General features: G+C 41.2%; 2 protein-coding genes across 2 annotated transcripts in view; one reads left to right on the forward strand and one right to left on the reverse strand.

Annotated features, from left to right (window-relative positions):
- Positions 1–15,318, reverse strand: part of LOC122557138 (fatty-acid amide hydrolase 2-like) — a 45,865-nt gene extending 30,547 nt beyond the window's left edge. Inside the window, exons 1-4 of the mRNA XM_043704485.1 lie at positions 14,663–15,318; positions 7,186–7,268; positions 4,690–4,826; positions 2,942–3,151 (exon numbers count right to left, since the gene is read on the reverse strand). Of these exons, the coding sequence (XP_043560420.1) occupies positions 2,942–3,151; positions 4,690–4,826; positions 7,186–7,268; positions 14,663–14,848 (616 nt within the window). The 5' untranslated portion in view covers positions 14,849–15,318. The remainder of the gene's footprint in view (positions 1–2,941; positions 3,152–4,689; positions 4,827–7,185; positions 7,269–14,662) is intronic.
- A 3,654-nt stretch (positions 15,319–18,972) lies between these two features.
- Positions 18,973–21,610, forward strand: part of aifm1 (apoptosis inducing factor mitochondrion associated 1) — a 51,310-nt gene continuing 48,672 nt past the window's right edge. The window contains exon 1 of the mRNA XM_043704484.1: positions 18,973–19,152. Coding sequence (XP_043560419.1) covers positions 19,065–19,152 — 88 coding nt within the window. The 5' untranslated portion in view covers positions 18,973–19,064. The remainder of the gene's footprint in view (positions 19,153–21,610) is intronic.

Genomic DNA, 21,610 nt, shown 5'->3' on the forward strand with positions numbered 1-21,610 from the left:
AGAAGATATAGACTGTAGGGAAATAGATGGTGACATCTTGCAAAATGTCCAGATTACAGAGGAGGAAGTGCAGAATGTCTTGAAACGGTTAAAGGTGGATAAATCCCCAGGACCTGATCAGGTGTACCCAAGAATCTGAGGGAAGTTAGAGAAGTGATTGCTGGGCCTCTTGCTGAGATACTTGTATCATCGATAGTCACAGGTGTGGTGCCGGAAAACTGGTGGTTGGCAAACGTGGTGCCACTGTTTAAGGGCGGTAAAGACAAGCCAGGGAACAACAGACCGATGAGCCTGAGCTCAGTGGTGGGCAAGTTGTTGGAGGGAATCCTGAGGGACAGGATGTACATGTATTTGGAAAGGCAAGAACTGATTAGGGATAGTCAACATGGCTTTGTGCGTGGGAAATCATGTCTCACAAACTTGATTGAGTTTTTTGAAGTAACAAAGAAGATTGATGAGGGCAGAGCAGTAGATGTGATCCATATGGACTTCAGTAAGACGTTCAACAAGGTTCCCCATGGGAGACTGATAAGCACAGAAACAGACCCTTCAGTCCAACTCGCCCATGCCGACCAGATATCCCAACCCAATCTAGTCCCACCTGGCCCATATCCCTCTGAACCCTTCCTATTCATATACCCATTCAGATGCCTTTTAAATGTTGCAATTGTACTAGCCTCCACCACTTCCTCTGGCAGCTCATTCCATACACACAACACCCTGTGTGAGAAAAAGTTGCCCCTTAGGTCTCTTTTATATCTTTCCCCTCTCACCCCAAATCTATGCCCTCTAGTTCTGGACTCCCCACACCCCAGGGAAAATACTTTGTCTATTTATCCTATTCATGTCTCTCATGATTTTGTAAACCTTTATAAGGTCATCCCTCAGCCTCCGATGCTCCAGGGAAAACAGCCTTCGCCTATTCAATCTCTCTGTATAGCTCAAATCCTCCAACCCTGGCAACATCCTTGTAAATCTTTTCTGAACCCTTTCAAGTTTCACAACATCTTTCCGATAGGAAGGAGACCAGAACTGCAAGCAATATTCCAACAGTGGCCTGACCAATGTCCTGTACAGCCGCAACATGACCTCCTAACTTCTGTATTCAATACTCTGACCAACAAAGTAAAGCATACCAAACGCTGCCTTCACTATCCTATCCGCCCGCGACTCCACTTTCAAGGAGCTATGAATCTGCACTCCAAGGTCCCTTTGTTCAATAACACTCCCTAGGACCTTATCATTAAGTGTGTAAGTCCTGTTAAGATTTACTTTCCCAAAATGCAGCACCTCACATTTATTTAAATTAAACTCTATCTGCCATTTCTCAGTCCATTGGCCCATCTGATCAAGATCCCATTGTAATCTGAGGTAACCCTCTTTGCTGTCCACTACACCTCCAATTTTGGTGTCATCCTCAAGCTTACTAACTATGCTCACATCCAAATCATTTTTATACAAGTGATGAAAAGTAGTGGACGCAGCACCGATCCTTGTGGCACTTCACTGGTTACAGGCCTCCAGTCTGAAAAACAACCCTCTACCACCACCCCTCTCCTCTACCTTTGAGCCAGTTCTGTATCCAAATGGCTAGTTCTCCCTGTATTCCATAAGAATTAGTTTTCCTTTCCATTTCATGCCTAAAGCACAAAATCTGACTTTTGTTTTAGTCTTTTCCCTTTCTTTTCAAAGTATTTATCTTGCTTTTCCTATTCTAGTCCTCCCACATGTCTACTCATGTAAAGCTCAAGAACCTTGCGCTTTCAACAGTGTTTCTCCTAATTCACGAATGCCCACTAAATGCTATTTTCTGGATAAGTCAGGTTAATTGCAAAAGGTTCTTTAATTTCTGTTAACGTGCATTCTGTGCCTGCTTTTACAAACACTTGTCTGCATCAGGGACTCCTCAAGTCAGATATGATACTACTTAACACAAAACAATTATCAAATCTTGGACACTTCAGGGTTTTCAAGGAGGAATTCTTTACAAGATTCTGAATATTTTGATAATATCACTAATTCCAATACCTTATTAAACTGATGTAGACAGGCCACAGGTAGTGACACTGTCCCCAGTCCACACCAATAGGGAGGGTTACTGGCAAGAGGGCAAATAGAGGGAGGTGAATAGAAATTTGCATCTTTAAAACAAGATTAAAAACAAATTAATGCTTGATAGGAATAGGTAGTCCATCACATTGGTAATCCTATATAACATGGAAAAAAACAGAGAAAAGAATAATTGTAACTTTTCTATAGCATTTCTGTTGAATTATCATTCTTCAAAAATGCACTGCCAGTACTACATTTAAAAGAAAACTTTCAACCTGAGGAGCACAAATCATCTCTGTCACTTACTATGGCTTCCCTAAGTTTATATAGAAATTGTCCAAACAAATAGGTTTGGTTCCCATACAGATCTTCAAATCCTCTGCTCTGCTCCACTCTGTCAAATTGCTCATCAATAATACTTGGGATAAGGTTGGCATTTATTGCATTTGAGAGATTGTGCTTTTTGGACATCAGCCATCCTGTGATCACTTGAGTGAGACTTTCATTTCTGGATTTTTTTTGTACTGCAAGCTTCCATCACCAGGATTTAGATATAGCTTGAATCTTTAATGCAAACAGACAGGAGGCATTTTCATAACCAGTTTGAACTGGATTTGATTCCATGTTGCAGAGGCGAGGTAGCAATATCCATTCTTTTAGATTTTCAAACTGAGGTTATTAGGGCTATATCTGCCATGAAATCTCCTTATGTTTTGATTTAATAGCAGCCTTTTATTTCCTGATAGCAATAGAAATGTTTTCAGCAATAGTAGTTTCTTTTGAACAGCTTTAGAAGTTATGACATGTTCTCACAAAACTTAATTTATCAAGCCCCATCATTATGAAGAATGACAATGAAATTCTAATTGTTATGTAGCTTAATGCTCACCTGAGCTTCCACCTACAATGCGATCCACATTGTATGGGTTTCTAGTTGTTCCATATACATTGTTGCTGGATTCATACCACATACAGAGTTCACTGCAGTTTGTTACACCTAGTGGGATGGCACCAGCTTTTCTGAGGTTAGTCACAACAGCAGCATCAGTAAGGGCAATCACATTCTTTCGGCTTACAAGGCCAGATGAATTGGGTGAACCTGGGCAGGCAAGGGAGAAGTGTAAACAAATGTCAAAGATAGCACTGCAAACTTTGTTTTAAATGCCACCTTATCAACTGGCACGCTTGATAAACTGGCAAAAATATGCAGATACCACAATCTATAGTGACAGAGTATTTATGCTGTAAATGAAGTATAACAGTGACATGTATACTCACTGCATTTCAATTCTATTACTGTGTTTTTAACCTTGATTTTAGGAGGTATGTAATGTTTCCACATTGATCTTTTGAGGGATATTGATGTCTTGAAGTTTCATTTGGTCAGGACTTACTGTGGTTATGCGTACCTCTTGATTACCTGGAATATTTGATCAACTGTTACACTCCCGGCCCATAAGTGCCGGCTAATTATACGATACAGCAAATGTTTTGAGTCAGACAGCATGAAAACAGACCCTTTGGTCCAACTACGCCATGCTGGCCATGTTCCCAAACTAAATTAGTCACATCTGCCTGCATTTGGCCCATATCCCTCCAAACCTTTCCTAGTTATACTCATAACTATAAACGGCACAAATTGAGATGAATTGCCATTTTTGAGACTAACACTGCAATGTAGACAGCAGAATGTCTGTTTCACAAATTTTAAATTAATTTTTTCACTGTACTGTTAAATTGACACGCCACTCACTGACCCAATTGGAAACCAGAAATAACGTAGCTTCCAGTTGTTTCCATAATAAAGGAATAATGTCTTTCATGAAGCTCTTAACAAACTTAGAAGGTTCGATGTTCTTTTGCCTCATAAAAGCACTTGATTTTGCTCCTAAAACAAAGTAGAACACTACCAAATAGCCTTCCAAAAATACTTGACGGAAGAGATTCCTCTTAGAAAGGTCATTTCTTTCATGCGCTCATTTCTTCTCTACATATAGAGATTGTTCAATATTGCAAATGAGGAGGAGGAAGTCTAGAAGATGCAGGAAGGCAAAGGAAGTAGTTGGGGAATGAGTGTTTAGGATTTCACCCAGCAATCCTTCAACTAAAACCAGTATTGCATAATTTCACAGAGTTCAAACAGTGGTGTCTGGTCAAAGTATGCAGATTGCTCAAAATAGCATGTTTCTGAACACTTTAAGCAAACAGCCATGGAATGTAGCAAAGGCCTTTTGCACAGCTGGTAGTTTCATACAGATGGTAACAACAGGGTGCACATTCCACTGACAAGTCAGTGACTGTTGGACTACACCTTTTAGATCTGAGAGAAAAAGAGAGAGAGAAAGAGAGAGAGAGAGAGACTTGGCTCAGTCCTTATAAAATCACAGGATTAGAAGTACATGTGACAGTAGTAGAAGCATTTCAACTCAGATTACAAGTTAGAGAATAAAATAACAGGATCATAACCAGTTGACTCAAAACAAAAAATATACAAGATTGACAGAAAACCAAAGTGACCACTTCAGTGATCATTATGAAGAATGACAATGAAATTATAGTTTTTAGTAGCTTCATGGTCACCAGAACTTCCACCTATAATATGGTCTACATTGCGTCACATACAAATTATTAACATACCTTCTAATGCAATTGCTTCTTTGACTGTGAAAGGAACACCAAGATAAGGAACAGTCTCTTCTAGCAACTTCTCATCTTCATTCGCTTCAGCAAGCCTGTCATCCACCTGCTGGGCCTCCTTCAAGGCAGCAGCAAACCTAGAGTAGCGACAAATATGCCAATGGAGGTTGGGGCAAAAAAGCATATAAGAATACAGCGCCAGCAACCCGAATTCATTTCCCGCCTCAGGCAACTGACTGTGTGGAGTTTGCACATTCTCCCCGTGTCTGTGTGGGTTTCCTCCGGGTGCTCCGGTTTCCTCCCACAGTCCAAAGATGTGCAGGTCAGGTGAACTGGCCATGCTAAATTGCCCGTAGTGTTAGGTAAGGGGTAAATGTAGGGGTATGGGTGGGTTTCGCTTCGGCGGGTCGGTGTGCATTTGTTGGGCCGAAGGGCCTGTTTCCACACTGTAATGTAATCTAATCTAAATCTAATCTAATACAATGCTAAAGTTGAGATATGAAAGTCAGAATCAAAAACTTTTCAGAACTTTAAGAAAAATCATCTTCAAGTCAAATTTTAATGCTTTAGCAATTGAGAAGGATTAACAGACTAAAATGGAATTTTCCCTTGAATCAAGTATAATAACCTTTTGTTTTAACAACTATACAAAACTCCTGATATAAATTTCACACCGTACCAACCTGGTTTTCATAATGTGTAAGAGAACACACAAAGAATGGGAAAGATGGTAATGAGATTCTGGAAGAATCCAGGCATGGGCTTATACTCTGAGGCACTGAAGAGCTCACAGGGATGACTTTTGACAGTATTCAGATGAAGCGGCATGGTTTAAAAATTGTGAAGTACCTGATGAAATTACAAGCTGCATAGCCACTCCGCAAATGAAGTACTATGTAGAGTATTGCTCTCCTTATTTAAGGTTGGTTGCAAATGCATTGGAAGCAGTTCAGAGAATATTTAATCGATCTAGATATAGTTAATGCCTAGAATTGGCAGGTAATCTCATGAAGAAAAGTTGAAAAAGCTTGGCTTTTATTGGCTGAAGTTTAGATGAGTAGGAGATTACTTCATTGAAATGCATAACATCACAAACGGAACTTTCAGGATAGATGTGGGAAAGGAGGTTTCCTCTTGTGGGAGGATCTAGAACTTGGGAGTGACTGTTTAAAAATAAGGTGACAGCATTTAAGACACGTGGATAACTTTTTTTCTCACAGATAATCACGGGTCTTTTTAACTCTCTTCAAAAGACAGTGAAAGCAGAGTCTTTGAATGTTTAAGGTAGAAGTAGATAAATTCTGACAATCAAAGGAATGAAAGGTTATTAGGAATATAAGGGAATGCGGAATTAACAGATCAGCCATAATCAAACTGAATAGTGAGCCAAGTGACTCATAACCCTTATGTTATAGTATACAAGTTCAGGAGTAGCAGAGGAGGCAAATGCCATGTCAACCTTTATTTCAAAAGATATGGAATACAAAAATAAGGATTCCTACTAAAGCTACATAAGCACAAGTTAGAACCCCACACAGAATGCTGCAAACAGTTTTAGTCCCTTTATCAAAGGCATTTGAAGCAGTCAGATAGGTTTCACTGGGCTGACATTGGGTATGGATGGATTGTCTTATGAGGAGAGGTTGATTATGTTGGGTCTGCAAACACTGAAGTAGAATCAGAGGTGACCTGATTTAAGCAAACAAGATTTTTAGGGGGCCTGACAAGGCAGATACAGGGAGGTTGTTCCCCTTGTGGTAGAATCTCTGATCAGAGAGCATAATCTTAGAATAAGGAGTTTGCAGGCAAGGAGGAATTTCTTCTCTTGGAGGTTTGTGAATTTGTGGAATTCTTTATCAGAAGACAAAACACGCTGGATTATTAAGTACATTCAAGGTTGAGATAGATTTTTTTTCAGTAAGGGAATCATTGCTATGGGGAAAAGAAAGGAAAATGGAGCAGAGAATCATCAGATCAGTCATGAGCTCATTCTAGGTCACAGTGGACTTAATGAATTGATTGGCTTTCTCCAGCACCTACATTTTATGTTCATATGTCAGTGATGGCAGAAACTGAATGAAGCCTCATAGTGCCAAGTATGACACAAATTGTGTATTATCCAATCGGTTTTCAACCCTTCTTTTGTGAACGCAATGATCCTTTGCTGAGATATTATTTCAGAAGTCACAGGCATTCTCCAGAATTGATACAAGTGGCCACTTATGTGAACTTCAGCAGTGGGCATCAACAAGGTAACAATTCTGATCATGTCAGCACCAATTTCAACTTTAACCTCTCCAACACCGATATACAAACTGTTCAGGAATTGGGCACAGACGTAGTGTTTTGTTCCTTCTCCCCAAGATGGCAAGGGAGAGACTAAGTACCGCATGCCTACTATTGCTGTGCCATATTATTCAGATAATAGGATACTCGGGTGATCACAGGAAAAAAAGAAGGTGTTTTGGCAAATGGCACACAAAACAAATACCTTACCTCTCTGCAACAAGAGCATTAACTATCGGATTGATATCCCTGATTCTGTTGATATATTCTTGTATTACGTCCACACACTTTACCTAGAATTAATTGCAAGAGATGAATTGTTAAAGTTAGTTTGCAGTTTGTAACATTATTTCACACCAGCATCATAAATTTAACATCTAGAGAAACATCTTGGTTAGTTATTTTTCTGCATATGGAGGGGGAATGATAAAATATTACAACAAACATATATTAATGATTTGGCGGTAGGGACCAAATGTACGATTTCCAAATTTGCAGATGATACAAAGCTAAGTAGAAATGTATGTTATGAGATAGATAAAGTGGCATCAAGAGAATTTGGAAAGGCTTAATAGCTGGACAAATTGATATCCCTGATTATGTTGATATATTCTTGTATTACGTCCACACACTTTACCTAGAATTAATTGCAAGAGATGAATTGTTAAAGTTAGTTTGCAGTTTGTAACATTATTTCACACCAGCATCAGAAATTTAACATCTAGAGAAACATCTTGGTTAGTTATTTTTCTGCATATGGAGGGGGAATGATAGAATATTACAACAAACATATATTAATGATTTGGCGGTAGGGACCAAATGTACCATTTCCAAATTTGCAGATGATACAAAGCTAAGTAGAAATGTATGTTATGAGATAGATAAAGTGGCTTCAAGAGAATTTGGAAAGGCTTAATAGCTGAACAAGAACATGGCAAATCGAATATAATGTGGAAAAATGGGAGGTTATCCAGTTTGGTTTAAGGAACAGATGTGTAGAATATTTTTTAAATGCTAAGAGTTTGGAGAATACAGATGTACCAAGGGACTGAGGTGCCCTTGTCAACAAGTCACTGAAAGTTAATGTGCATACACAGCAAACTATTAGGAAAGCTCATAGAATGCTTGCCTTGATTGCAAGCTTGTTTGAGTACAGGAGTGGTGAAGTCTTGTTTCAATTGTACAGGCCTGTAGTTTGAGTGCACCTGGAATATCTTGTGCAATTTTGGTCTGCTTCCCTCAGGTTTATTATTGCTGAGGGAGTGTAACGAAAGATCATCAGGCTTGTTCTGGAATGGTGGAACTGTCCATGGAGAGAGAATGGGCATACAGGGCCTGAAAGAATGGAAGGTGGTTTCATTGAAGCTTAAAGAGATTGAAAGGGTAGGGGCAGGGAGTATATTGCCCTAGTTGGGGAGTCTAGAATTAGTTGGCAAAATTTAATAAAAGGGGATGCTAATGAAATGAGTTGTTGTGTTTATTCAGTGGGCTGTGCACCTTTGGAATCATCTATCACAGTGAACAGTGGAAGCTCAGTCATGCAGTCTGTTTAAGAGATTGACATATTTCTGGCATACAGGATTATAGGAATGGGGTGGGAAAAAGGTTTTGAAGGGTTGCATCAGCTGTGATTGAATTGAGGAGTGGGGTAGGCTCAACAGACTGAATGGTTACTCCAATTCATATGTTCCTAAAGAAAAATGCCATTTTGCACAATGATTATTTTGAAAGAATAAATGCTTGTTGAGAATAATTACCAAATGGTGACATCACTAAATGAATATGGGAAACATTAAAGATAGTAATCAACATTTTATTTCATGCTAAAAGTTGTTGAGCATGTATTACAGCAAGAACAACAAAAATAGACTGGCAGATGAATAATCAAAAGTCATTTACTATTTAACTAGTCAAAAATAAATAATATGCTATTATTGAGAATAAGCGTTAACACTTTTACTGATGAGAATGAAGATAGATCATACACCTTCAGACTGCCATTCTGGTACTAATAGTAAGCAAACCAATTACTTAAAAGCCAAGATAACAGCAATGATAAAGATCAAATTCCAAGCAAGGATCAAGTATCCAAGCAGATGAATAATATGGATTTTAAATACATGAGCAAAATGGTTACATTTTCACTTTGGGTATCTTCTTGAGATCCTAGGGTCATTCCTTTAAGTGGACTTCTTGCCTTCTGCAATCTGCAGTGTCTAATTTTCTGCCCAATTTCTAGGACAATAAAGATACTTGGAAACTTATTGCATTATCCTCTCTACCTCGAAAACCAGATTTGATGTACCCTGGCAAAATTCAGACACAGACTTTGCGCCAACAAATAGTTTTATTTTAAATAAAAAGGAGTAATTTAACAATTAAGCATAGATTTCTCCACAATCCACAACAGAAAAGGTACAAATTGCTTCTCTACAAACTTTAAACATAAAGTTTAGATACAAACTTTAAACATAAAACTTTTCTTCATCCTCAAAATAGCCTGATTTTTTAGATTGGCACTGAAAATAGAAAACGAGGATCAAAGCCTTTGATTACTATAATGGCAGACGGACAACACTGTACAAAGCCTTTAGCCATCAAATTCTCAGGAAACGAGAACGAGAGGCAATAAGTCAGATTCTTTCAAAAGGTGAGAGAGTAAGCTGTTAATCAAAGACATTAAAACCAAGGTACAGTCAGGTAAGGACCAACCTCAAACCGCCTGAGAATAAGGTTAGTAGAGTACATTCCTATTATTACAATTCTACATTTAAGAAATATGAATGAAGATTGGTCTAATCAAAAATGTAGTATTTACAGATGCTGGACATCTGAAAAAGAAAACAGAAAATTCTGGAAATGCTCAGAGAAAAAAAAAAAGGCATCTGTGGAGAGATGAGTAAACCAGAGTTTTCCAAACATCAGACATGAACTTCATATGGTTGCCTCAGATGTTGACTGACTTACTCTATTTCTGGCTAGTAGGTCCCTTGTGGCACAGCGATAGTGTCTCTATCTCTGAGAAAGGAGGTCTAGGTTCAAGTTCCATTTGCTCTGAGCGTGTGTCATAAATCCCTCAACAGGTACCAATTTCTAACTAGGTTTTCAGCTCAATAACTCAACATGTTTGTTCACACAAGGTTAAGTATTTTAACATTATCACATCTTCCAGTTTTAGTTTAAGATGTGAAATTCTTGTTATTAAAAAAAAAGCACAACTTCAAAAGGACTGTGGTCATCTTCACTCCTATGGATCCTAAATCTCATCAATTGTTTCTATGACTCAAAACAGATCAAAATAAAACTTTGCTTAAAATAAAAATTTACTTAAAAGTAAGCTATTTATATGATGCCTCATGTGCTTGGGATGGCCCAATTTAAAGCCAATTGAATATTTCAAAGAGTAGTTAGCATTGTAACATTTGAGATTATGTACTTCAGTCTTGGGATACTGGCAACTAATATGCACATTGAGATAAATATTCACCAGGACACCAGGAAGAACTCCATGCTTCAAGTAATGCAATAGGAACTTTTAGGTCTAGCAGGAGGAGACGACTGGACCTTCATTTAATATCTCATTCAAAAGAATGCACTAGCAACACTGCAGCATTACGAGTACTCTACCAAACTGCCAACCTAGACTTTCACTCTAAAGCCAGAATTTACAGCAGAGAGCATTTTTGTTTACTTAGTCATTTTCACAGACTGTCCTACATGTTGGTAAAGGTGATAATAGCTTGGTAAAGTGAGGACTGCAGGTGCTGGAGAGTTGGAGTTGAAATGTGTGGCGCTGGAACAGCACAGTAGGTCAGGCAGCATCAGAGGAGCAGGCGAATCGACATTTCGGGCATAATCTCTTAATCAGGAATGTGGAGGGTGAAGGAGCTGAGAGATATATATTTATCTCTCAACCCCCTTTCCACTCCTGATGAAGGGCTTATGCCCAAAACGTCAACTCTCCTGCTCCTCGGTTGCTGCCTGACCTGCAGTGTTTTCCAGCACCACACTTCAAAGGTAGACAGAACTGGCTCAAAGGTGGAAGACAGAGGGTGGTGCTGGAGGGTTATTTTTCAGACTGGAGGCTTGTGACTAGTGGAGTGCCACAAGGATCAGTGCTGGGTCCACTACTTTTCATCACTTATGTTACGACACGGGGCAAACCCTCCTGTCTAATGTAAAACCAGCAAAATAGAAAAGATTTATCCTGTGTAGTAATCTGTAAAAATTCAAGTGGCCAAGAACTATTTAAAGTAAAAATTAACAACTTTATTTCTTAAAGTATAACAGAGAATAATTAACTAACAACTATTCACTAGCCCTTACTCTAACCTATCTTTTACCTTCCCTTTTATAATACAAGTTCGATAAAACTCCTAATTTAGATTTACAAAACAACATTTCTTATCTCAAAACCAGTCAGCTTTCGGTTTTTCTATTTGAATCTTACCGTGTCTTCTTTTTTTCTTCTTAGAAATTTCTACATTACAGGTTACTGATTGAAAAGATACCTTTTAAGACGGCAATTTTTCAGGCAGTCTGTTTACATGCTGGGCTTGGCAGTTATCCTCTCAACTGTTCATTTTTTCCCATCTTATACCCCCAAAGCGTTGGATTTTGTCATTGGCTTTTAAAATTGTCAATATACTCAATTCAAACTTGATTGGAATTTCGTATTTTTCAGGGTATAATTTAAATTGATTGGCCCAATTCAAATCTGCTTTTTGTCATTTCCAGGCAACCAGCTACTCCAGTAGCTGGAACACATCACATTGTGTTTATTGAGAGCACTTGGTGATGTTACAGCTAGCTCTTAACTCTCTTAAAAGGTATAATTCACCCACATCTTAATGACCTACATAAATGATTTGGATATGAGCATAAGAGGTTAGTTAGTAAGTTTGCAGAAGACACCAAAATTAGAGGTGTAGTGGACAGTGAAGAAAGTTACCTCAGACTACAACGGGATCTTGATCAGATGGGCCAATGGGCTGAGGAGTAGCAGATGGAGTTTAATTCAGATAACTGCGAGGTGCTGCATTTTGGGAAAGCAAATTTCAGCAGGACTTATACACTCAATGGTAAGGTCCTAGGGAGTATTGCTGAACAGGGACCTTGGAGTGCAGGTTCATAGCTCCTTGAAAGTAGAGTCACAGGTAGATAGGATAGTGAAGGCGGTGTTTGGTATGCTTTTCTATATTGGTTGGAGTATTGAGTACAGGAGTTGGGTGGTCATGTTGCGGCTGTACAGGACATTGGCAAGGCCACTTTTGAAATATTGCATGTAATTCTGGTCTCCTTCCTATCAGAAGGATGTTGTGAAACTTGAAAGGGTTCAGAAAAGATTTACAAAGATGTTGCCAGGGTTGGAGGATTTGAGCTATATGGAGGTTGAATAGGCTGGGGCTGTTTTCCCTGGAGTGTCGGAGGCTGAGGGGTGAACTTAGAGGTTTACAAAATTATGAGGGGCATGAATAAGATAAATAGACCAAATATTTTCCCTGGAGTGGGGGAGTCCAGAACTAGAGGGCATAGGTTTAGGTGAGAGGGGAAAAGATATAAAAGCGTCCCAAGGGGCAACCTTTTCATGTAGAGGGTGTTATGTGTATGTAATGAGCTGCCAGAGGAAGTGGTGGAGGCTAGTACAATTGCAACATTTAAAAGGCATCTGGATGGGTATATGAATAGGAAAGGTGGAGGGAGATAGGCTGGATGCTGGCAGGTGGGACTAGTTTGGGTTGGGATATCTGGTCGGCGTGGACAGGTTGGACCAAAGGGTCTGTTTCCATGCTGTACATCTCTACGACTGACTAGTAGCTGACAATGGGCTGAGAGTGATATCAGCACACATGATGAGAAGACCTGGTGTATGGGGATTGGGGTAAGGTCTTGAAAGTTTTTCCAGTCGTCAGCCATTTGGCACCTCAAGCCTGCACTGCCATTGATTAACTTATTTGGCATTTCTGCCTAGCTCCAATAATCAATCGCCCCTTATCAAGAATATATCTATTTTTAGAAATATGTAAATAGACTTTGTTTTACCATCTTTTGAGAAAGTGATTTCCAATGACACTCACCCCTGTAGAAAAAAGTACCTGAATGGATGACCTATTTTTAAACAGTGACCCCTGGACCCTCCTATGTACTTTCCATATCTACCTTTTTAAGAACACTTAGGATTTTACATGTTTCAATCAAACCATCTCTTGCTGCCACAAAAGTTTAGGAGTGTAAGTTGGGCCTGTCTATTCAGGTAAAGCAACTTGTTCAATTCCTTTATTTGGCTTATGATCTCAGCTGATGTTATTACTAAAACAAGTCATCTTCCAGAATGAAATCTGGCTTGAAAGATCAGATTTTACTTTGGCTTTAATGAGGTGATATCTCACTGAAACATCAGCAGATTTTGATTTAACAATATGTTTATTAACATAAAGAAACAAAGATATAATAAAAGGAAACCAAGCCATTTACTTATAACACAAATCCAAAGATTTTTAAACACAGTAGAAGCAGAATCCTATTGATCTCAAAATACTCCTTTCCACATTTCAAAAAACATTCCTTGAACAGTATCCAAAAGCACCCTTTGTACAGTTCTCACACCAGCAAGAGCTATCATACAAGTTTAGCTTGAATGTACTCAGCTTCAAATAACCTCTGCAAAGTTTTATCCAAATACTTATATTCACAATCTATTATTAATTCCTTATTCCAAGGTAATTTCACATTAACAAATTTAACCATTTCCCTCCTTTCTAAGGAGCAGAGACTTATATGCCCATTTTCATCAAGCAGTTTGCACAACTCCCAAAACTGAAAGTAAAATGGAAAGATCTCTCTCTCTAATCAATGAGTATTTTCCCTTAGTGTTAAAAAAGGCCAAGCCCAGAAATTTCTAACAAACCTTGATACACAATTGTTACCTTGCCTGATTGAAACCCCCACCAGTACACAAAAACCCACTAGTTCTCAAAGCTAGCAGAAATATTTACAAGTTAATTATTGAAAACGTTTCACTGAAGTGGTTTATAACACCAGCAGGTTGGATGTAAACTGTCTCCGTCTTTGAATCCTAAATAGAGAAAGTTGAAGAGCTGAAAGGTGGGATAATGAATGGCTTGGAAGGGACCTTACATGTGATGGTGCTTCCATGTATCTACTGCCCTTGTTCTTCAGATAGTAATGGTCTTGAGTTTGCAAGATACTGTCAAAACAGCCTTGGGTGAATTATTATAAATGGTCCAGACTGCTGACACTGCTTCCGCCGTGAATGGATTGTTCTCCGCTCGAACCATTCGATGATTCAAACGCTCAAACTATCTGGGACACTGTGAGGATTCGCAATTTGCTGAGCGTCTCTGGCCAAAGTACAATTTGATCAGGGGTCATCGTTAACACGAGGCTAATTTTTCCAGCAAATTGTGGCCTTCGCTGACTCAGAAGCGAATGTAACCGAGACCAGCTGAACTACAGCTGGCACAACATCAGCCAGATGATCTACAGACAAGGCGGCCAGGAAGATCAGCCCTAGCCCTGAATGACACATTTTTTCTGTTTTCAGCTCGGAGATCTGTCACAACTTCCACGTCTGGCGGGGTTGTCTTAGCCTCATCACCTCAGATGATGGATTACTGTGAACTGTGTCGCCCCGCCCCATCTCTCCCTCGCCCCGCAAACCGGTTACCTGTCGCTGGCGGATCCTGCGGGCCAATTCGACCCCGGGCAGCAGCAGGAGGGGCTGAACGGCCGGCGGCACCGGCCGCAGGTCCCGGGAGCCGAAGGACTGCACGAGCGAGAGGAGGGCGAGCAGAAGGCGCGAGACGGCACGCAGCAGCAGCGCAAGGCCCCGCTCGAGCGTCGGCCGGGACATGGCTCGAGACCGTGCCTCTCCCAGGACAGGCAGACCAACTGCCAGTGCTCGAGACCCGGGCAAAGGCTGAGCCTGCGCACTTGGGGCAGCGCAGGACGGGGCGGGACTGACTACTCTCCGGGGACCACTCAGACCATTTCCTCTCTCTTAACCCTTCATCAATCCCCCTATTCCCTGCCACCCTCCTTCCAGCATTTATCTATGTAACTGTTTTTAGTAATTCAGTAACTTTACCACTAGTTTGCCGCCACCTCTCCATTTATGTTTCCTTAAGGCTGGAAGGGGTAGTGCAAGAGCAACACCAGGACATTAAAGAGAGAGAAAAGGAAAGCAATGACTCAAGTGGGAATTAGTTTGCGTGATGAAATTGCAAGGAGTTGCCAGGTGTTGGAAGTTTTGAGCTATACACAGAGGTTGCACAGGCTGGGGCTGTTTTCCCTGTAGCATTGGAGGCTGAGGGGTGACCTTATAGAGGTTTATAAAATCATGAGGGGCATGGATAGGATAAATAGTCAAGGTCTTTTCCCCCCGTATAGGGGAGTCCAAAACTAGAGGGCATAGGTTTAGGGTGAGAGGGGAAAGATTTCAAAGGGACCTTAGTGTCAACATTTTTTCGCAAAGGATGGTGCTTGTATGGAATGAGCTGGCAGATGAAATGGTGGAGACGGGTACAGTAACAATATTTAAAAGGCATCTGATGGGTATATGAATGGGAAAGGTTTAGAGAGATACAGACAAGTGCTGGCAAATGGGACTAGATTAATTTAGGGTATTTAGTCGACGTGGATGAGTTGGACTGAACGGTCTGTTTCCGTGCTGTATAACATTGGCTCTATAAATGATTTCAAGACATTAATCACATTTCAATGTTGTTTGAACAATTTTTTAAAAATTTAAATGTCTGCAAAAAGAATAGAGTTAGGCCTTGGGCCTTCCTGGTATTCCTCAGCCAAGCCGTGTCAACTTGACAATCAATCAGCACCCTTTTCTCCTACAATCTAAATTGATCTGATCTTTGAAATTTGGTTTATTGATTTGTCTTGATGAGTGTGAGATGAAAGCTTTGGCTTAATCTTTATCAAGCAATTTTGCTGGGTCAAAATCCTGGAATTCCCTAAGGGCGTTTTGGGTCTAATTACAGCACATGGACTGGAGTGATTCAAGGAGACAGCTCACAACCACCTTCTCAAAGGCAAAACTTGGGATGGACAATAAATGTTAGCCAGCCAGCAATGCCCATGTTCCACAAGTGAATTAAAAACCTGTTGTTTCTGGGTATAAACTAACATGAAATACTTTCTGGGGAAAGCTGTCATTCTGAATGAGTAAATTTTCATTAATGTTTTTAAACTTATTTTTACAGCTTACAGAACAGAAAAGCATTGAACATAGGAGCAGATGTAAGGCTTTCAGCCCTTCAAACATGCTCTGACATTCAATATGATCACAGCTGATTATTCAGCTCTATACACTGTTTGCACTTTCTCCCATACCCTTTGATCCCTTTAGCTCAATAACTATATCTAAATTCTCTTGTAAATAATCAATGTTTTGACCTTCCGTGTTATCTGTGGCAGAGATTTTTACAAGTTCACCATTCTCTGGATGAAGACATTTCTTCTCACTTCAGACTAAAATGGCCTACACCACATCCTTGAACTGTGACTCCTGTCACTAGACTCCACAGTCATGAGAACATCATTTTTGCATGTTTTACATTAATGTTTTTTCCATTACACTAAACCCTGTTAGAATTTTATAGGCTTCGATAAGATTCCCTTCATTCTTCCAAACTCCAGTGAATATAGTCATAATCTATCCAGCTTCTCGTCAGTTTCCCATCCCAGGAATTATACTGGGAAATCTCAATGCACTTCCTCCATAGCCAGAACATTCTTCCTCAGAAAGGAGACCAAAACTGTATGCAACACTGCAGGTATTGTCTTACTAAGGCTCTGTACAACGGCAGCAAGACATCCCTGTTTCTGTGAAATCAGACGCCATGAATAAGTCAGCAACTGTGGCAAAGGGTACTGTGTCCCGAAAGGCACCGAAATGGTCATGTAGTAATCAAGAAACCATCCAAGAAGCAGAGGAAGACTCAGAAATAATGCTACCTGTAGAATCCCTACATTGTGGAAGTAAACCATTTGGCCATCACTTCCACACCGTCCCTCCGAAAAGCGTCATTCCAAAAAGCATCCCTTGTCAGACCTTGTCACTCTGCATGTTGTAACCCACCTAGCCTGCACATTGCTGGACACTATGAGAAATTTGGCATGGTCAATACACCTAACCTACACATCGAGTCAGAGATGTACAGCATGGAAACAGACCCTTCAGTCCAAGCCATCCATGCCGACAAGATATCCCAACCCAATCTAGTCCCACCTGCACCCAGCCCATATCCCTCCAAACCCTTCCTATTCATATACCCATCCAAATGCCTCTTAAATGTTGCAATTGTACCAACCTCCACCACATCCTCTGGCAATTCATTCCATACATGTACAACCCTCTGCGTGAAAAAGTTGCCCCTTAGGTCTCTTTTATATCTTTCCCCTCTCACCCTAAACCTATTCCCTCCAGTTCTGGACTCACTGACCCCAGGGAAAAGACTTTGCCTAATTACCCTAACCATGCCCCTCATAAACCTCTATAAGGTCACCCCTCAGCCTCCGATGTTCCAGGGAAAACAGCCCCAGCCTGTTCAGCCTCTCCCTATCGCTCAAATCCTCCAACCCTGGCAACATCGCCGGAAACCCATACAGACATAGGGAGAATATGCAAACTCCACACCATCAGTTGCCCAAGGCTGGAATCTAACCCAGGTTCCTGGTATTGTGAGGCGGCAGTGCTAACCACTGAGCCATCATATACTGGGGGCTGATCCAGGTTGACCTTTCATCTGAATTTTGTTGAAGGTCATGAATGTCAATAGCTCCCGCATTGTCCACATGATTGAATACATCACCTGATTCACTAATAACAAGCACCAGATCACCTTAGTCAAGGAGGTTTTGAGCACTGTCCATGTTATGCTGCCAGAGAAGCAAACAAAGATGCTGTCTTCATAGGCATAAAATAGTCATCAAATGCACTAGCTTTGCTTGGTCAACCACGTTAAAGAAAAATAATCCTCTTGCCATGAAGGCCAACATACCATTTGCGTTCTTCACTGCTATTATGCCTGCATGCTTACTTTCAGTGACTGGTGTCTGGTTGCTCCTCACCCTTTCCCAATTTACCATTCAGATGAAAATATGTTTTTCCTACTGAAGTAGATAACATCACATTCATCCACATAATACATTATCTGCCATGCATTAGTCCACTCATTCAACTTGGCCAAATCACCCTTAAGCATCTTTGCAACCACCTCACAGTTCTCCCTCCCAACTAGCTTTGTATTCAGGGCATGATAGTTGCATTCTTGTGCAACCCTGTGTTATAGAAAAATTGCGCTTTAGAAACAGGGTTTCAAGTGTTGGCAATGTGTTCGCGTTACTGCCAACGCACACGTTATAAAAGGTCATATTTTAGAAACAATGTCAGAAACAAAAAAAAAACTGCAGATGCTGGATTCCAATGTAGACAGGCAGGAGGCTGGAAGAACACAGCAAGCCAGCCAGACAACATCAGAAGATGGAGAAGTCAATGTTTCTGGCCTAACCCTTCTTCAGGACGATGATCCCAATTCATCAATCGCATTATAGTGAATTCATGTTAACGAAATGCATGTCATTGCAGAACGATTTGCAACTGGGGTCCAAGCTCTAAAACCTGCGGTGTCCCAAAGTCACCTGTCTGCCACTCAGAATAATACCTGTTCTGTTCTTGCTCCTTGTTTCCTGTCTGCCAACCAGTGCTCTACCCATGTCAGTACACCAATCCCATACTAACCCCTCATGTGGCACCTTATCAACATCGAGTCGTATCAACGTTCCAACTTTAACTTGCTTCCCTTTGGTGCAACTTTGTGCTGTTTCTCCTGCAGCCTTCCCCGGGGTGGGGGAGGGGCAGGGGCAGCCCCGTGACGGCGCCCTCTGTCGGCCGCGAGTTTACCCTGGTGGAGGAGGCCGCAGACGTGTGTCTGGCCGGCGCCTGCGCAGAGTCGGTCAGCCGGTCGAAGTGAGGCCGGGGGAAGGGGAGGTGGGTCTGTGTCTTCTGTGGCCGCGGGAGGGGTGGTTTGTGGAGACGGCGAGCCGGAAAAACCATGCTACGGTCCGCGGCGGTGTGGCAGAGGCTGGTGCCGCTGGGCGGAGCGGCGTCCGCGTTGGTGAGGAGTAGCGCCAGGAGGCGAGGTGAGCTGGGCTGGGGGGGTCTGGCGGGGCGCCTGTAGGCCGCGGCGTTGCTCCCTGCCCACTGCAGTGCTCTCACGCCGCTGGGCCAAGGTCGTGGGAACCTCCCCAGGGTCAAACTTTCCGTTGCCGTGGCCTCCTCCCTCGCCAAGCACAGTATTTGTCCCGTTGGTGCGGGCATGTGCTCCGTGCACCCTTCCCTTCACCTTGGTAGGCTACAATCCAAAAGTTGCAACCTGTGCCTTTCAGGGTGATCTGTTTGCTCTTTGCATTTGCCCATTTAACTATTACAAGCGGATCTGTCCACTAAAATACTTGTCCGCGGGCGCCACTCTTTTGTGTGTCTCGATATTTTTTGCTTTCCTGTTAGTTTTTATGACCAGTTTCCATTGAAAGCTGCAGAGGTCTTAACTCTGGCATTCGGCATTTTCTTTACTGGTCCAAGGTCAGTGTCACCAAGAGGTAAATTAAACAGGGAAGTCGCATTCCGTGCAAAAGTCTTCAGGACGTGATGCAGAAGCAGAATGCTGCAGAGGCTGGAAAGCTAAAACAAAAACAAGGTGCTCAACAGGTCACAGAGGCAGAACTAACATTTATGTCCATAACCTTTCAACAAAGCTGGGAAGGAATACAATTTTTAAGTACGTAAAGATGCTGGAAGGTGGGGGGTTGGAACAAAAATTAAGCTCTTTGAACGAGTTGAAGAGGGCAATGCTTTTGATTTAGGCTGCTTGGACTTCAGCAAGACTTTTGATAAAATCTTGCATGGGACACTGTTAGCAAAGCTAAGAATCCATGGCATTCAAGGAAATTTGGCAAACTGGATCTGCAGTTGGTTGAATGGCAGGAAGTATAAGGTGATGACTGGAAATCTGTGTCCATTGGGGCCCCACCAGGGGTCTGTGTTGGGGCCTTTGCTGTTTATGTCTTGTATCAATGGTTTAAACTTCAGGTACGCACCACCCCCTACTGTAACATCATCTTTAGATTTAGGGTTAATCAGTAAGTTTACAAACTTTACGAAAATTGGTGGGGTGATAACTGGATATAAATAACAGGCTGGTCAGATGTGTTGATCAATGGCAAATGGAATTTAATCTGGCTAAATGCAAGGTATACAATCAAGGCAAGGCAATACATGAGTGAGGACCTTAAGAAGTGCCAAAGATCGATCGGAATAAGCTGTGTATGGTCAGTAATCCCTTAAGGTAGTGTGACAGGTAGATAAAGTGGTTAGCAAGACTTATGGAATACTTGTCTTTAATAGAGAGTTTAAGAGCAGGAAGATTATGCTGGAATTGTATAAAACATTGATCAGGTAATGGCTAGAGTATTGTGTATAGTTCTCGAATCCACATTATAAGAGGGATGTGCAGAGGAGACTTAACTGAAACTCTCCGGCCTAGGCAACATCTTGTTATAAAGAGATTGGACAGAATATTGTTTCCCTTAGAGCAGAGGAGATCGTGAGGGGGGATAATTCGGATCTATAAGTTATGTGGGGTATAGCTAGGATAAACAGGAAGCAATGTTCCCCTTGATGGAGAAATCAATGAATGGGGCATAAATTTAAGGTGAGGAGCAGGAGAATTTAAAGGGGATGTGAGAAATTTTTTGTTCACCCAGAGAGTGGTTGGAATCTGGAACTCGCTGCCTTTAAGAGTGGTAGAGACAGAAACCTTCAACAGTTGCAAAGTGTTTAGATGTGCACTTAACGATACTAATGCATACAAGGCTATAGATCTAGTATTGGAAAATGGGATTAGAATAGTTCAGTAGCTGTTTTTGACTGGCACAGATATGATGGGATGAAGAGCCTTTTTCTGTATTGTAGATCTCTGATGGGATGAAATGATAGAGATGATGAGCAAGGTGAAAGAGAGTTAGTGGAACAAGTAAATACACATACAGGGAGTCGAAGGATCTTAAATGACAAAGATGAACCATTATCATCCCATTACTTTTGGATAATTGATTAGGGTAGTGGTTATGGTCTGAAAATCTTGAATTTATTGTTAAGACCAAAGTGATTAGGATGTCTAATTGAAAGATGGCGCTGTCTTTCTTGAGCTGCCCTTTGAGCTTCATGAAAACAGTGTAGGAGGGTGAGGACGGAGAGAGACAGAATCAAGAAGGCAAGCAACCAGGCAGTCAGGATCACGCTGGTGTACTGCAAAGCAATTTAGTTTGTCACCACCAGTGGAGACTAAACATTGGTCAATGTATACAGTATACTAGATTGCAATGAGGCAGAAAACTCGGAAAGGCATCATGCTGTAAGGTTGAGTGAAATAAGGGTTGATGGGAAGGGTGAGAGCAGTAACAAATTAAAAATACTATACATGAATGCACGAAGCATTAGACATAAGATGGATGAGCTTGAGGCTCTTTTGGAAATTGGCAGATACGATATTGTGGGGATAACTGAGACGTGGCTTCAAGTGGACAAGGCCTGGGAAAT

The sequence above is a fragment of the Chiloscyllium plagiosum genome, chromosome 15 (genome assembly GCF_004010195.1).
Source record: "Chiloscyllium plagiosum isolate BGI_BamShark_2017 chromosome 15, ASM401019v2, whole genome shotgun sequence".
Lineage (NCBI taxonomy): Eukaryota > Metazoa > Chordata > Chondrichthyes > Orectolobiformes > Hemiscylliidae > Chiloscyllium > Chiloscyllium plagiosum.